Here is a 16987-nt window from a genome sequence, read left to right on the forward strand (position 1 = left end):
GTGTCAGCGGATGGGTCTATGAAAGATGAGGTGAATCATAGAATTGATGAGGGAAAAAGAGTGAGTGGTGCACTTAGGAGTCTGTGGAGACAAAGAACTTTGTCCTTGGAGGCAAAGAGGGGAATGTATGAGAGTATAGTTTTACCAACGCTCTTATATGGGTGTGAAGCGTGGGTGATGAATGTTGCAGCGAGGAGAAGGCTGGAGGCAGTGGAGATGTCGTGTCTGAGGGCAATGTGTGGTGTGAATATAATGCAGAGAATTCGTAGTTTGGAAGTTAGGAGGAGGTGCGGGATTACCAAAACTGTTGTCCAGAGGGCTGAGGAAGGGTTGTTGAGGTGGTTCGGACATGTAGAGAGAATGGAGCGAAACAGAATGACTTCAAGAGTGTATCAGTCTGTAGTGGAAGGAAGGCGGGGTAGGGGTCGGCCTAGGAAGGGTTGGAGGGAGGGGGTAAAGGAGGTTTTGTGTGCGAGGGGCTTGGACTTCCAGCAGGCATGCGTGAGCGTGTTTGATAGGAGTGAATGGAGACAAATGGTTTTTAATACTTGACGTGCTGTTGGAGTGTGAGCAAAGTAACATTTATGAAGGGATTCAGGGAAACCGGCAGGCCGGACTTGAGTCCTGGAGATGGGAAGTACAGTGCCTGCACTCTGAAGGAGGGGTGTTAATGTTGCAGTTTAAAAACTGTAGTGTAAAGCACCCTTCTGGCAAGACAGTGATGGAGTGAATGATGGTGAAAGTTTTTCTTTTTCGGGCCACCCTGCCTTGGTGGGAATCGGCCAGTGTGATAATAGAATATATATATATATATATATATATATATATATATATATATATATATATATATATATATATATATATATATATATATATACATATATATATATACATATATATATATGTATGTATATATATATGTATGCATGCATGTATATGTACCACCTTTGGAACTGTCCTGGCGACCCTCATCCTCCGAGAAAAGAATAAACGTAGTTCAGGGAAAACTCAAGGTTCTCCCTTCCATGGAAGCATAGTTGCTCCATCAGGACGCTTTTGACTTCCGTCGGACCTCTGTACTTGGGGTTCCTGTTGAGCTGGGGAACGGGCTATGGCGAGGCTTCTCTTTATGATGTCGTTGACCTCCTCATGTATAGCATACTTCTCTTCTGATGTGTGACACACAAGACCATGAAGAAGGAACTGATCAGCCATCGCTGTGCCGCAAATACACCTATGTTCGGTGAGTATTGGGGCGGCTAGGCGAAGAGAAATACCAATCCGAATGGTCTGTGGGTCGAGTCGAGTGCCCAGAGAAGAATTCGGAACAGCTAGAAGGAAATCTTTTGAATGCGATGCCTTTACTGCTAGGAGACGAGCTTTGTCCTTTCCTGAAGCATTGATGAGCATTGTGTTGGCGATTTTTTTCATGATCGGTTTGTCCCAGTGGGACTGTGTGTGCTCTTTGGGAGGAGCTGGTCTACTGGAGGAATCGGCAAGGGTGTCCCACCGCACAGTTGCTTCAATGAACCTGGGGTCTTGAGCTCCTACCGCACCTTTCAAGCATTCGGGGACAATCTCCTTGACTAGTCCACTGGAAGCCAAACACGAGGACAGAAATGCAGGTAAAGCTACCTGCGTTGCTTTGTGCACCCCTATGCCTCCTAGTCGCACGGGAAGGGTTGCTCGATCCCATTCTTTATCTTCCAGTGACAGATTCATTGCCTTATTAAAGATCGATCTCAAGAGTGAGTCATATTCGTTGAATGTTGGGTTGTCAAAAGAGGGTGCACACCTTAGGAAGTGAGTCTTGGCAGAGTAAGACACCTAGTGAGGAGATACATGGCATCATGGACATCGAGATCTCTTATTCTCTCCTCTGTTCTCTTCTGGTCATTCAATTTGTCCTTGAGGACTGTGTCGATGACCTGATTACCCAGCAGTGCTCCCAGGAGGGTGCTCTTGGCTGGAGTGGTAGAAGATACTTCTAGCAGGATTGTTCGCACAGCACTGATTATTTCCTGGTTCGTTGTGATGATTTCTCATTTGGAGAGATTGAGGACGAGTCCCTTCATCTTCACCAGTTGTAGGTCCTCTAGCTGGGACTCTTCAGTACCTGCCAGAGTGCCATCATCAAGGTACCAGATACTGATATGTAGGAGAGGATGTGTCAGCAGATGGATCTATGATACATGAGGTGAATCATAGAACTGACAAGGGGAGAAAAATGAGTGGTGCACTGAGGAGTCTGTAGAGACAAAGAATTTTGCCCATGGAAGCAAAGAGGGGATTATATGACAGTATAGTTTTACCAACACTCATATATGGGTGTGAATCATGGGTAGTGTATATTACAACAAAAGAAGGCTGGAGGCAGTGGAGACGTCGTGTCTGAGGCAATGTGTGGTGTGAATATAATACAGAGAATCCGTAGTTTATAAATTAGGAAGTGGTGTGTGTTTACCAAAACTATTATCCAGAGGGCTGTGAAGGGGTTGTTGAGGTACTTTAGACATGCAGAGAGGATGGAGTGAAATAAAATGGCATTGAGAGTGTATAAATCTGTAGTAGAAGGAAGGCGGGGTAGGGGTCAGACTAGGATAGGTTGGGAGGTAAATGGGTTTTTAAATGCAAAGGGCTTGGACTTCCAGTAAGCATGCGTGAGCGTGTTTGATAGGAGTGAATGGAGGCAAATGGATTTTAGGACTTGACGTGCTGTTCGAGTGTGAGCAATTTAACATTTATGAAGGGATTCAGGGAAACAGACAGGCCAGACTTGATTCCTGGAGATGGAAAGTACAGTGTCTGCACTCTGAAGGATGGGTGGTTGTCATGTAGGGGGGTAATGATTAGGGGAATATGGGGGTAAGCGGAGGGAGTTAGTAGGTAGGTGACAGGCGAGGCAGTAGGAGGGATGAGTGCAGAGGTAGATAATGTGAGGTCACTGGTGACTACAACTTCACCTCTCATTACTCTACCCACCTCTCCACACTACTCACCCTCTCACTACTTTAACTAAACATAAATAAATGGAAAGAAGAATAAATAACGGAGACAGTGAATATTACTGTTCTACTCAAACACAGTTTATTATTAAGCCTTTGTACAATAATATATTTGGGAACAGGAGAACATTATTGTGGTTTAGACAAATGGGGTGGTACATATAAGCAGTGAGACAGGGAACACAATCAACTTGACGAAAATGAATATAACTTACAATATAGTACAGAGGACAGTTCACTACAGGAACTAAGCCACAGGTCCCAAGACCTACACAGCACGAGTACTGCTCCAAGCCAGTACTCTGCCCAATGTCTCCAACGATCTCTCCTCCTGAGACTCTCCAGCTCAGCTCTGCTCCCAGGCCAGAGCTCTGCCCGAATCTCCAGCAGCCTTCTCCCTGCTCAGAGCTCTGCACCCCAGCAGGAGCTCCGCTCGAAGTCTCTCAGAGCTCTGCACCCAGGCCAGGGCTCCGGCCAAATCTCCACTGCTCAGCTGTTCCATGGGTTTATATGGTGTCCAAGCACACCCCACAACCACGTGTACGACCTGACGCCTAGGTCTGACGCCGTCAAGAACAAAAGACCTCAGACGTAGGCGTGGCTGACAGACGTTTGCCAAGGCAAGGTGTGACCATATAATTGGTTAAATTAGGTCTCACAAGAGACCTCACAAGCCCAGCTGGACTACATCACATGGTTAATGCTGCAGTTTTACAGCTGTAGTGTAAGCACGCCTCTAGTAAGACAGTGATGGAGTGAATGATGAAAGTTTATCTTTTATGTGCCACCCTGCCTTGGTGGGAAACGGCCTATGTGTTAATAAATAAATAAGAATCTCCAGCATCAGAGAGTTGAAATTTGGACTACATTAACCTAGAAAGCACTCACGGAGACGCAATAAAAATTAACTATTGGAATAACAACATCCAGAGTGAAAAGCCTTAGACCATTCCTGCACTAAACCCCATACGCAATATACACGGTCATCCCACAAGCAAAATGACTACTTTTAATAATGCTGTTTTAAGCTCAAGTGTTATGTAATATCATTTAGTCTTATCTCCTCACAATCTTATTATGTTGCTTCAAATACCTAGATAATTCACGGTAGTTCCTAATCTAGATGGGAAGATACAGTTGTCAGCGTTGTTGTGATTCTTTGCGTCTTTCTCATATTTGCGTTGGTTAAGTAATGTAGAATTTCAGAGACATGGTGTCCCGTGGCTTGGTAGACAACACTCTCGCTTCACACTCTTAGTGTTCGTGGCTCGATCCCCAGCAAAGGTGGAAACACTGGCCGTGTTTCTTTACACCTGCTGCCCCCGTTCACTAAGTATTAAGTAGGTACCCGTGTGTTTGGAGTCATGTGTGGGTGGCATCCTGGGGGACAAAACTGAAGGACCACAATGGAAATAAGACAAACAGTCCTCGATGATGAACTGACTTTCTTAGGCTGTCTTAGGTGGATAACCTTCCTGGGGTTAAACATGCTAACAAAATCTTATTTCATGCATATCTCTTATCTATTACAGGTTTTGGTAGTGGTGATGTTATCTCCTAGAGCTTCTTGGTATTATCCTCTCACAGACTGGTCTCAGACCAGGTCTCCTAAGATGACAAGGAAATATTACTGCATTAAGAACTATTAAGGAGCATGATCGACCTGTCATGTGAGTATTCACCTAATTGTTCTCTTCTAATTGTGGTTGAAGAGGTCGAATCATAGCTCGTGTGTGTGTGTGTGTGTGTGTGTGTGTGTGTGTGTGTGTGTGTGTGTGTGTGTGTGTGTGTGTGTGTGTGTGTGTGTGTGTGTGTGTGTGTGTGTGTGTGTGTGTGTGTGTGTGTGTGTGTGTGTGTGTGTGTAACCATACCACAGGAAGGGATAGAACCCGCTATCAGAGTCATAAAAGTCAAGATTCTGATCGTGGGTTCTTTCCCCGTCCGTGATATGATTTTGTTTGAAATCGTGTTGTTACGATTTCGTGAGCAGTGTGCGTGTGTACTCACCTAGTTGTACTCACCTAGTTGAGGTTGCAGGGGTCGAGTCCTAGCTCCTGGCCCAGCCTCTTCACTGGTCGCTACTATGTCACTCTCCCTGATCCGTGAGCTGTGTGTGTGTGTGTCTCCATCTGTTCCCGTCTCCCTCCCTCCCTCCCTCCCTCCCCTCTTTTTTTTTTTTTTTTTTACACAGGGTTTGACAAGGTTAAGGATCCCTAGCTTTATTGACAGCTATATTACAGGTTAAGGATTCCTAACTTTATTGGCAAGCTAAGAGCTGTTACCTACATCAGCTCATTTGAAAGCATTTTTATTGTTATGAGACATACAAGTACGGGACAGGATGAAGTTGGAGCCATCTGTGGGCCAGCATTTTCATTTGATCAACTGACTTTATCTCGTTGACATCATTATGCTGTACGAATGTGTTCCATACTCGAGTCATCCTGGGTATGTATGATCTCAGATGGAGTGATGTTCTGGAGAAGGGTACAGCCAGAGTGAAGTTGCTGCTTTCTGCCCGTCTTGTGGCATAAAAGCTTGTTTCACGCTGTCCTCGAAGTGGATCCAAGTGTGGTATTTTGACAATATTGGCCTTGTACATAACAGTAAGGCCACCCACATCCCTCCTATGTTGAAGGCTCTGCTGAAATGACAGATCTATCCAGGATGGGTCAAGGCGAGAGATGAGACGTCTTGCTCTGTTCTCTACTCTGTCAAGCAGTCGCAGATGAGAGGGGGGGGGGCAGGCAAACCAAGAAAGTGGAGCATACTCAAGGTGTGAGCGTACTTGTGCCTCGTACAGGATCTTGCAACCCCTACTGTCAAGCAGATGCGAGATACGGCGAAGTGCTGTAAGCTTCCTGGCTGCCTTGTTTGCAAGATTTACAACATGGTTCTTCATGGTTAGTTTGGAGTCAAATTTCACCCCAAGGATATCAACTTCTTCTCCAGGTGCCAACATCGTCCCATTCATCCTTACTACTGCACCAGCATTACCATCATGGTGCCTAGAGACGATCATCATTTGCGTTTTCTCAGGTGCAAATGTTACTTGCCATCTATTTCCCCAAGCTGATATAGCTCTCAGCTGGTGATTGATGTAGCTTAGAGCAGCTGGCATTTCTTCTCTTGGATAAGTGAATGTCAGTGTACAGTCGTCTGCATATGCATGTGATTCTGGGATGAGATGAAGAAGGTCGTTGAAGTAGACATTCCATAACAGTGGACCCAGCACGCTTCCTTGTGGAACGCTTGCCCCAATAGGATGCCTTGCTGATTCCGTTCCATTGAGGACTACACTTAGAGATCTACCATGAAGGTAATCACTGAGGAGACATAGCGTAGAGCCTGCAATTCCCAGTGCTTGAAGTTTTGCTAAGAGGCCCTGGTGCCACACCCGGTCGAAAGCGCCAGCAATGTCCAGTGGTACCTCTCTCTCTCTCTCTCTCTCTCTCTCTTTGTCTCTGTCTCTCTCTGTCTGTCTCTCTCCCTCCCTCTCTCTGTCTCTGTCTCTGTCTCTGTCTCTGTCTCTGTCTCTGTCTCTCTCTCCCTCTCTGTCATGTGTATGTTGACGAGTCTGCGAACATGTATGAACAACTGCATGAAGAATAATAACATTTATTAAACCCCTTTATGTACACCTGTATATATCAAAAACACTAGAAATATTCTGAATTTTACTAGCAAGTTTCAGAGACATCTTCAGATATTTGACCAAGTTATAAATAAAAATCTTCAAGATTGATGGACTGCTTACTACGTCTTTACGTCTGCTGCTTCCATATTTATTGCCCTGAACCAAACTGTAGAAGGTTACTGTGTAGGTTGAACGTTTCGACAATTTAGATACCCTTACTCAAAAGCAATAAATCTTGCCCAGTAGGTATAACATTACAGTAGATAGAGGTTCGAATCTCCTCCGGTACGGCTGGAAAACATTAGGGACGTGTTTCCATAAAACACCTGCTGTCCCTGTCCCTGTTCACCTATCAGTTTAAAATGGGTACCTGGGTGTTAGTCGACTAGTGTGGGTCGCATCCTGGGACAAAAGTTACCTAATTTGCAGGGTGGTGGTGGTGGTGGTGGTGGTGGTGGTGGTGGTGGTGGTGGTGGTGGTGGTGGTGGTGGTGGTTGTTGTTGTTGTTGTTGTTGTTGTTGTTGTTGTTGTTGTTGTTGTTGTTGTTGTTGTTGTTGTTGTTGTTGTTGCCAAAAAGAAGCGCTAAACCATAATTTGCGAGAAATGCTCAGCTATGGTCTGTATACCTTGTACATGTACTGGTAGTAATTAAAGATATTATTATTATTATTAGTTATTATTATTATTATTATTATTATTATTATTATTATTATTATTATTATTATTATTATTATTATTATTATTATTATTATTATTATTACAGCGAGATCTATCATAAAAGCTACATAAATAACCATCACACAGGACTTTGTAAATGGTTCAAGTTGGACTCAAACATCGTGATCAGCTTCTCTCTCTCAAGTGCGAGTTATTTGCGTATTGTTCTACTCACGGAATTGTGCATTAGTGTTCATCATTAACATATTTGAACATATTTTTTCCGTGTCAGATTTCGGGCAAGTGGAAAGTAATTACGATTCCTGTTGTGGTCTGACTTTAATTATATGGATGTTTATAGGAAGGGCAGAAGAGAAGATAAGGACATAATTGCAGGGAATCTCCATTGAATTCTTCCTCCGTAAGTTATACGTGTCGTAAGAGGCGACTAAAATGCTGGGAGCAAGGGGCTAGTAACCCCTTCTCCTGCATGAATTACTAAATATTAAAAGTAGAAACACTTTCGTTTCCTTTTTTTCGGGTCACTTTGCCTCGGTGGGAGACGGCCAGTGTCTTCAAAAAAAAATGTTGTGAATAAAACTGAGAAATTAACGTACCACAAAAAAATATGAAAAAATTATACAAGAAATCAATTGTTAGGGATAGAAGTGAGGGATTTGTGATATCAGGCATAATGTACTAGAGGGATAATTTGGTAAGCAGTTCTAATCTAATGGTTATAATTATATTCATGATTTTTAAAGGGGCGCAGGTGTAATCCAGCAGAAGTTCAAACCCCCGGCTGTGGGTCATCATGTGACTAAGATCCACGTCAGGAAATACTTTTCCTATTTTCTGGCGAATCTTACCCAACCTATTCCAGAAATTAATTATTCTAAATTCGTATAGATATTTTTTGACCAAGGTAACTCAATGTTTTACACTTGGTAACTAATGCTGTAAAATAAATGAAATGATTTGTTTTTGTCAGCACTTAAAAGTATCAGTGACTTACTTGATATTGTTGATAATATCAGCAAGAGTGACGATGATCATGTCCTCAGTGAGTTCCTCCCACAGCAGAAAATCTCCCAGTTCAGAGCTCCTAATGAACATTGAATTCCTAAACTGGTCACCGAAGATGGGAACAGCGAGGAGTGGCGTGGCGTGGTAGATGGCTTCCTGCATGCTGAGTAGACCACCGTGTGTGATGAACACCTTCACGTTGTTGTGAGCTGTGGAACAGTGGTACAGATAGAATGATCAACACCTTCACGTTGTTGAGAGCTGTGGAACAGTGTTACAGATAGAATACTCACAAGAATGAGTTCATTTCTGGTGACTCTCTTGAATATATGTTGAGTGTGAATAAGTGCTGGAAACAGTACAGGAAATGATTTTGTTTTTTTAATTTTTGCAATCACGCATTTCATTATGTTTTCTTCACCCACCCTTGCAAGTTTGTCTGTCTGTCTATGTTTGTTTTGTCTGTGTTTGTCTATGTGTGTGTGTCTTTGTCTCTGTGTTTGTCTGCCTATGTCTGTGTTTGCCTGTCTCTGTCTGTGTGTGTTTATCTCTATATCTCTGTATCTGTTTTGCCTGTGTCTGTGTTTGTCTATGTGTGTTTGTGTGTCTTTGTCTCTGTTTGTCTGTCTATGGCTGTGTTTGCCTGTCTCTGTCTGTGTGTGTCTGTCACTGTATATGTCTTTGTCTTTGCCTGTGTGTATCTGTCTTTTTCTCTTTGTATCTCTCTCTCTCTCTCTCTCTCTCTCTCTCTCTCTCTCGTTATATTTATTAATGGTGGTACATGAAGTTCTCCATTACTACTTGTAGCAACTTAGTTCTCCACATTTCCCGTGTAGTTCCTGGCTTTCCCAGTCTGTTTCCATGATAATGTCTCCTCTGATCAACTTTGAATTAATTATGTGGGCTCTTTTTGCTACCTCTCCTTTTGTGCTCTGCATTATTCTGTTGTCATCACATTGGTCTCTTGCTGTTTAGTGGAGGGTTGTATATCACCACCATGAGATACCAAAGCTTGAGTGAGCTTACTATATAATCATTTTCACCCTCCCTGTTTATTCTCTACTCATCTCATAGCACCACTGGTTCCTGATAAGCAGTGCTGTACCTCTAGCTCCTCCCTTATAATTACTGCTCCAATCCTTAGGTTCCTGATTGTTTGGTCTTTTCACAAGGGTCAGAAGGATTGGTGTGGATGGTGCAGGTTGAGAAGCAAGAGTGAGACAGTTTATGGTGTATTTTTTGCACTAGATAGGGATGTGATTGTATATTTATTTAAGAGTGGATTTAGGGTTGGGGCATAAGAGAAAGTGAAGTTGAGGTGAGGTGAAGTTGTGAAGAAGGTACTCGCATAGGGAGAGGTTAGGTTTATGGGAACAAGAAGAGGTTAGGTTTATGGGAACAAGAAGAGGTTAGGTTTATGGGAACAAGAAGAGGTTAGGTTTATGGGAACAAGAAGAGGTTAGGTTTATGGGAACAAGAAGAGGTTAGGTTTATGGGAACAAGAAGAGGTTAGGTTTATGGGAACAAGAAGAAGTTAGGTTTATGGGAACAAGAAGAGGTTAGGTTTATGGGAACAAGAAGAGGTTAGGTTTATGGGAACAAGAAGAGATGGTTGGCTATGGACTGTTTTGGGTTATTGCATCTGAGTGGGAAGTCAATGTAAAAATTGTTTTATTCATCTGTTTCAACGAAAACTTTATCATATCTTGCACCAGTTGGGTCGCCTGAGAGTATATAATTTATATAATTTTATATAATTTTCTTTGCCTGTGTCCCCTCATTTGCCATTACCATTCCTGCAACTACATCATTTTACTTCCTTTTATTTTTTCCAATTAATTCCTCAACTCCCTTAGATACTTTTCCAGGCTCTGTAGCTTTGCTTAGACAGCTGTTGACCTTATCTCACAATTCCAGGCTTTCTACAGATACATTCTGTACCTCTTTCTCTATCTCTATCCGAAAAATCACTAAACTTTCTTTCCCACTCATCTTCCATCTTTTATGTAATCCCATCTAACATCAATTCAGTGTCCATCATCTCAAGTGCTTATTCTTCCTTATAGCTTCCCTTCTAGTTGGCTTTTAGGTTCCTATTTCTCTGCTCCTAAAATTTCGTCTAGCTGGGTGCAACAACTTCCTCAGATTGAAGTTTGTACTGGTGATCAAGTGAATATGAAAATGGTACACAGTACCGACAGGTTGGTAAGACACATGTGCAACCGTTAGGTATCTTTATTTCGAAACGTTTCGCCTACACACTAGGCTTCTTCAGTCGAGTACAGAAAGGTTAGCAGAAGCAATAGAGATGTAAAGACCAAGTAATCAGTCTTCAAGAGTGATGGTGATGAACTGATTACATCGTCTACACATCCCCACTGCTTCTTCTAACTCTTCTGTACTCTACTGAAAAAACCTACTGTGTAGGCGAAACGTTTCGGAATAAAGATAACTAACTGTTCCACACATGTGATCTACTTGCCAATTCGTGATAAAACAGTCCCTGACCTTGAAGACTGAGACACTTATGCAATGTATGGGAATCTTTATTGAAGAAACGTTTCGCCACACAGTGGCTTCATCAGTCAAATACAAAGCAGAAAGGTGTAAGGAGAGGAGGAGTTTGAGGTAATCAGTCCCTCAGCCTGGAGTCGATGTATTCAGTCCATCAATCTTGTAGAAAGTACAGCACAGGGCCGAAGAAGTGGCGTATATACTGTAGTCAGGTGAGGCGAAGCAGGAGGAGGCGGGGCCTTAGGGAAACCTTCCACTAGTCTAAGTAGGTCTTCGTCCAAAGGTTGGACAAATGTTGAAGAATTCTTTGTAGCAAGATCCCATGATGTTGTCACTGTGTGGCGAAACGTTTCTTCAATAAAGATTCCCATAGTGGCATAAGTGTCTCAGTCTTCAACTTGTCGGTTTTAAACCATTTATCACAGTCCCTGACTTTACTCATGTACAGGCAATGCTATACACATCACTGAGCTAAGTGTATGGACGTGTGCTCACCTAATTGTTCTCAACTGTGGTTGCAAGGGTCGATTCATTGCTCCTGGCCCCGCCTCTTCACTGGTCGCTCCTAGGTCCTCTCTCTCTCTCTTGTCGTACGTCTATTACCTTGTCATAAAACTCCAGTAGGTTTGTGACAGGATTTTCCTTCCTGGTTGTCGTGTTTAAGCTTGTTACTTTCCAGGTGCTCCACTACTCTCCTCCTGATAATCTTCTCCACGACTTTGCATACTATACAAGTCAGTGACACTGGTCGGCAGTTTAATGCCTCGTATCTAGCTTCAATCTTAAAAACTGGGACTACATTTGCTGCCTTCCATACCTCAGGTGTTGCTCAGTTTCAATGTGTGTATTGAAGATTATTGTTTGTGGGACACACAGCATGTCTGCTCTCTCAGGACCCACGGAGAGATGTCCGGTCCCACCGCCGTTGACGTATCAAGTTCACCTAGCAGCATCTTCACTCCTGCTGTTGTATATACTGTGTTCAGCACTTGATGGTGTACCCCACCACTCTGGCTTTCTGGTGTCCTTTCTGTCTCCACTGTAAATAGCTCCTCACATACTTTTCGGTCGTTTCTTGTGAACTCCCCACCTTCCTTCCTCAGCCTTGACTGTTGTTTTCCTCCTGATGTGGCTATAGAACAGCTTCGGGTCACACTTGATTTCGATGCTTTGTCATTTTCGTATTACCACTGGGCATCCCTCCTTATCTGCACATATTCGTTTCTGTGTGTGTGTGGGTGCGCTTATATGTATTGATGATTTGAAGTTTATCTGAAAAGACATACACAAGATATTGCTTGCAAAACAGTCATTCTGAAAAAAAATGTTGAACTTCCAAGTGCTTTCGGGATTTATCACGCATATTTTATAGTGTTTCACAGTGTGATACAGCCTGTTTACTTTGATTTTATTTGCAAGATATTACCTGGAATCTATCATATTTTCTACAATGAAAATAATAAATGATCAAATACGCAACCACTTCAAATTTTAGGAGATTTAAATACCCGCTATAATTATTGGACAGCAACAAGCTAAAAGAAGATAAGAAACTCGAACAATTAACATAGGTGTTCCCAGAATGATACAGTCATATTACATAGTAATTATAGCACTATAGTTTGACTTCATAGATCTTTAGATAGAATGAGGGAGATAGTATGACAAAGGAATCGTAAGATAATTAATGTAAATGAGCAACAGTCGTACAGTGAAAACAAACTCGATTGGTAGAGTACTAAGCTCACATATTAGGGTCCATGGTTCGATCCCCAGTACGAGTGAAAAAAATAGCACGTGTTTCCTTAGGACACCTACTGTCCCTGCTCATCTAGCAGTAAAATATGTAATTACTGTTAATCGATAGATGTGGGTCGCACCCCGGGGAAAAAACTGACCTACGTTGCGGGAAATACTCTTCATAACAAGGGGCTTTCTATATAGTATGTCATTGATGTCACTTGAACATGTACTTACAGACATAAAGGTCACTATTATTATTATTATTATTATTATTATTATTATTATTATTATTATTATTATTATTATTATTATTTCTATGATTAGAATGTAAAATATCAATTAACATTAAACTGAATTTCCACTCACCAAGAATATCTTGCTGAGGAAGCCAGTTGCTAATCATCACATTATCGGGGACGTTCTCCAAGTCTCCCTCGTATTTCCAGATGACTCGCTGAGGCAACCTGCCGAAGGCCTGGAGGAAGATTTCCCGGTACTGGACTGGCACAGTGTTGCCTTGAGCAACTGAACCCAAATTAAAGTAGATGACACCAGTAGATCCTGCTCCAGTGATCCATGACTCCAGTTCCTGTTGAACACAGATTTGTTATTCATTCATTCATTCATTCATTCATTAGAGATTCGCCGGTACTTCCGGCCCGGGTCTTTTCCATATGGCGACCCGGCTGTGGCCCCCGGTTGGGGGTGTCGTTCATCTTTTTCTTTCTTCTGTCTTCTTTCTTGGGCCCTCCGGCTGGAGGGTAACATCATCTTCTCTGTTGCGGCGACTCCCCGGAGGGGAGTGTCATCTCGCTTCTCATCTTCATCAGCAGGCGTCCACTTGGGCTTCATCAGCAGGCGTCCACTTGGGCTTCATCAGCAGGCGTCTCTAGGGCCCAAGGTCTTCGGGCACTTGTTGCCCCATCAAATTGTTGGTTGTGTGGCATGGGCTCTAGGTAAGTTCAGGCGTTTACCTAGTAAACAGGCACAAGCTCCATTGGAGATTTGTGATGAGAATGTTGTAGGAACTTTTATCAAAATTTATATTTGGCAAGTTTGAAGAAATATATAACTTAGATCAAAATATAGTTCAAGAAACTGTATAGATGCAAATGAGAGTTTCCAGACAATTTTCGATTAAATGATGACTAATCATTACATTAATTTCAAGACCTACACTCCATCACTGTTTGTGGAGCGAACCGAGATCTCCAAGTGCTTATGACCTTGTCCAGCACCACGACACTCTCCAGCACCACGACACTCTCCAGCACCACGACACTCTCCAGCACCACGACACTCTCCAGCACCACGACACTCTCCAGCACCACGACACTCTCCAGCACCACGACGCTCTCCAGCACCACGACACTCTCCAGCACCACGACACTCTCCAGCACCACGACACTCTCCAGCACAACGACACTCTCCAGCACCACGACACTCTCCAGCACCACGACACTCTCCAGCACCACGACACTCTCCAGCACCACGACACTCTCCAGCACCAAGACACTCTCCAGCACCACGACACTCCCCAGCACCACGACACTCTCCAGCACCACGACACTCTCCAGCACCACGACACTCTCCAGCACCACGACACTCTCCAGCACCACGACACTCTCCAGCACCACGACACTCTCCAGCACCACGACACTCTCCAGCACCACGACACTCTCCAGCACCACGACACTCTCCAGCACCACGACACTCTCCAGCACCACGACACTGCCCAGCACCACGACACTCTCCAGCACCACGACACTCTCCAGCACCACGACACTCCCCAGCACCACGACACTCTCCAGCACCACGACACTCTCCAGCACCACGACACTCTCCAGCACCACGACACTCTCCAGCACCACGACACTCTCCAGCACCACGACACTCTCCAGCACCACGACACTCTCCAGCACCACGACACTCTCCAGCACAACGACACTCTCCAGCACCACGACACTCTCCAGCACCACGACACTCTCCAGCACCACGACACTCTCCAGCACCACGACATTCTCCAGCACCACGACACTCTCCAGCACCACGACACTCTCCAGCACCACGACACTCTCCAGCACCACGACACTCTCCAGCACCACGACACTCTCCAGCACCACGACACTCTCCAGCACCACGACACTCTCCAGCACCACGACACTCTCCAGCACCACGACACTCTCCAGCACCACGACACTCTCCAGGACCACGACACTCTCCAGCACCACGACACTCCCCAGCACCACGACACTCTCCAGCACCACGACACTCTCCAGCACCACGACACTCCCCAGCACCACGACACTCTCCAGCACCACGACACTCTCCAGCACCACGACACTCTCCAGCACCACGACACTCTCCAGCACCACGACACTCTCCAGCACCACGACACTCTCCAGCACCACGACACTCTCCAGCACCACGACACTCTCCAGCACCACGACACTCTCCAGCACCACGACTCTCCCCATGCACCACGACACTCTCCAGCACCACGACACTCTCCAGCACCACGACACTCTCCAGCACCACGACACTCTCCAGCACCACGACACTCTCCAGCACCACGACACTCTCCAGCACCACGACACTCTCCAGCACCACGACACTCTCCAGCACCACGACACTCTCCAGCACCACGACACTCTCCAGCACCACGACACTCTCCAGCACCACGATCATCCCCAACACCACGACTCTCCCCATATACCACGACACTCTCCAGCACCACGACCATCCCCAACACCACGACTCTCCCCATATACCACGACACTCTCCAGCACCACGATCATCCCCAACACCACGACTCTCCCCATATACCACGACACTCTCCAGCACCACGACCCTCTCCATATACCACGACTCTCCCCATATACCACGACACTCTCCAGCACCACGACCCTCTCCATATACCACGACTCTCTATAACACTGCGACCCTCCCCAACACCACGACCCTCCCCATATACCACGACTCTCTATAACATCACGACCCTCCCCAACACCACGACCTTCCCCATATTCCACGACTCTCTATAACACCACGACCCTCCCCAACACCACGACCTTCCCCATATACCACGACATCTGCATCTGCAACCTTGCTCTTTCCCACATAATACGACCCTCCACAACACCATGACCCTTCCCATCACCACGACCATCCTTTTATACCACGACTCTCTCCAACAACAAGACCCTCCCCAACACTATGATCTTCCTCACACACCACGACCCTCGCCAACACCACAACCTTCCTCATAAATCACGACCCTCTCCATCACCAAGACCCTTCCCTGCACCATGACCTTCCCTCACACACTACGACTATCCCCTGCACCACGACCTTCCCTTCCACACGACGACCCTCCGGTGCACCATAACCTTCCCTTAAAGACTACGACCCACTTCTGCACCACGACCTTCCCTCACACACCACGACCCTTCCCAACACCATGACCTTCCCTCACACAATACGACCCTCCTCAACACCACAACCCTCCTCAGCTCCACGACCTTCCCCATACACCACGACCTCTCCAACACCAAGACCCTCCATAACACCACGACCTTCCCTCACACACTACGACCCTCCCCTGCACTACGACCTTCCCTCACACACTACGACCCTCCCCTGCACTACGACCTTCCCTCACACACTACGACCCTCCCCTGCACTACGACCTTCCCTCACACACTACGACCCTCCCCTGCACCACGACCTTCCCTCACACACTTCCCCAAGTGGTGTGATACTCACTGTTTCCTCCATACTTCTGTTTTAAATGTTTTTGAAAACCCATAAAACGAAGATTGAGACATTTACGCAACACGGGAATCTTTATTGAGGAAATGTTTCCCCACACAGTGGCTTCATCAGTCGAATACAGTGTAAAGAGAAGAGGAGTATGAGATTATCATTCCCTCATTCTGGAAGCGATGGGTTCAGTCCATCAGTCTTAATTGATTAAAAAAACGAACGAAGTTTCTGTAGTGTGAGTACTGCAGTTAATTCCTTAAAGTTACACCTTAGTTCAAGGTGAACTTCCAGAGGCCTAAAAATGTATGAAGGAGGCAGCAGAGTTCTCACTAAAGATTGCAGACACAACTGCTGAAGATTGCAGACATAACTGCTGAAGATTGCAGACACAACTGCTGAAGATTGCAGACATAACTTCTGAAGATTGCAGACATAACTACTGAAGATTGCAGACATAACTGCTGAAGATTGCAGACATAACTGCTGAAGATTGCAGACACAACTGCTGAAGATTGCAGACACAACTGCTGAAGATTGCAGACACAACTGCTGAAGATTGCAGACACAACTGCTGAAGATTGCAGACATAACTGCTGAAGATTGCAGACAACTACAAAAACACAACGTGTTTGCGACAACA

The 16987-nt window shown here is 45.0% G+C and overlaps 1 protein-coding gene across 1 annotated transcript in view; it reads right to left on the minus strand.

Moving 5' to 3' along the window:
- The window catches only part of LOC128703113 (uncharacterized), a 152596-nt gene that overhangs the window by 102894 nt on the left and 32715 nt on the right, over positions 1 to 16987 (minus strand). The window contains exons 6-8 of the mRNA XM_053797664.2: positions 12949 to 13171; positions 8315 to 8534; positions 1557 to 1795 (exon numbers count right to left, since the gene is read on the minus strand). Of these exons, the coding sequence (XP_053653639.2) occupies positions 1557 to 1795; positions 8315 to 8534; positions 12949 to 13171 (682 nt within the window). The remainder of the gene's footprint in view (positions 1 to 1556; positions 1796 to 8314; positions 8535 to 12948; positions 13172 to 16987) is intronic.

Source organism: Cherax quadricarinatus, chromosome 85 (genome assembly GCF_038502225.1).
Source record: "Cherax quadricarinatus isolate ZL_2023a chromosome 85, ASM3850222v1, whole genome shotgun sequence".
Taxonomy (NCBI): Eukaryota; Metazoa; Arthropoda; class Malacostraca; order Decapoda; family Parastacidae; genus Cherax; species Cherax quadricarinatus.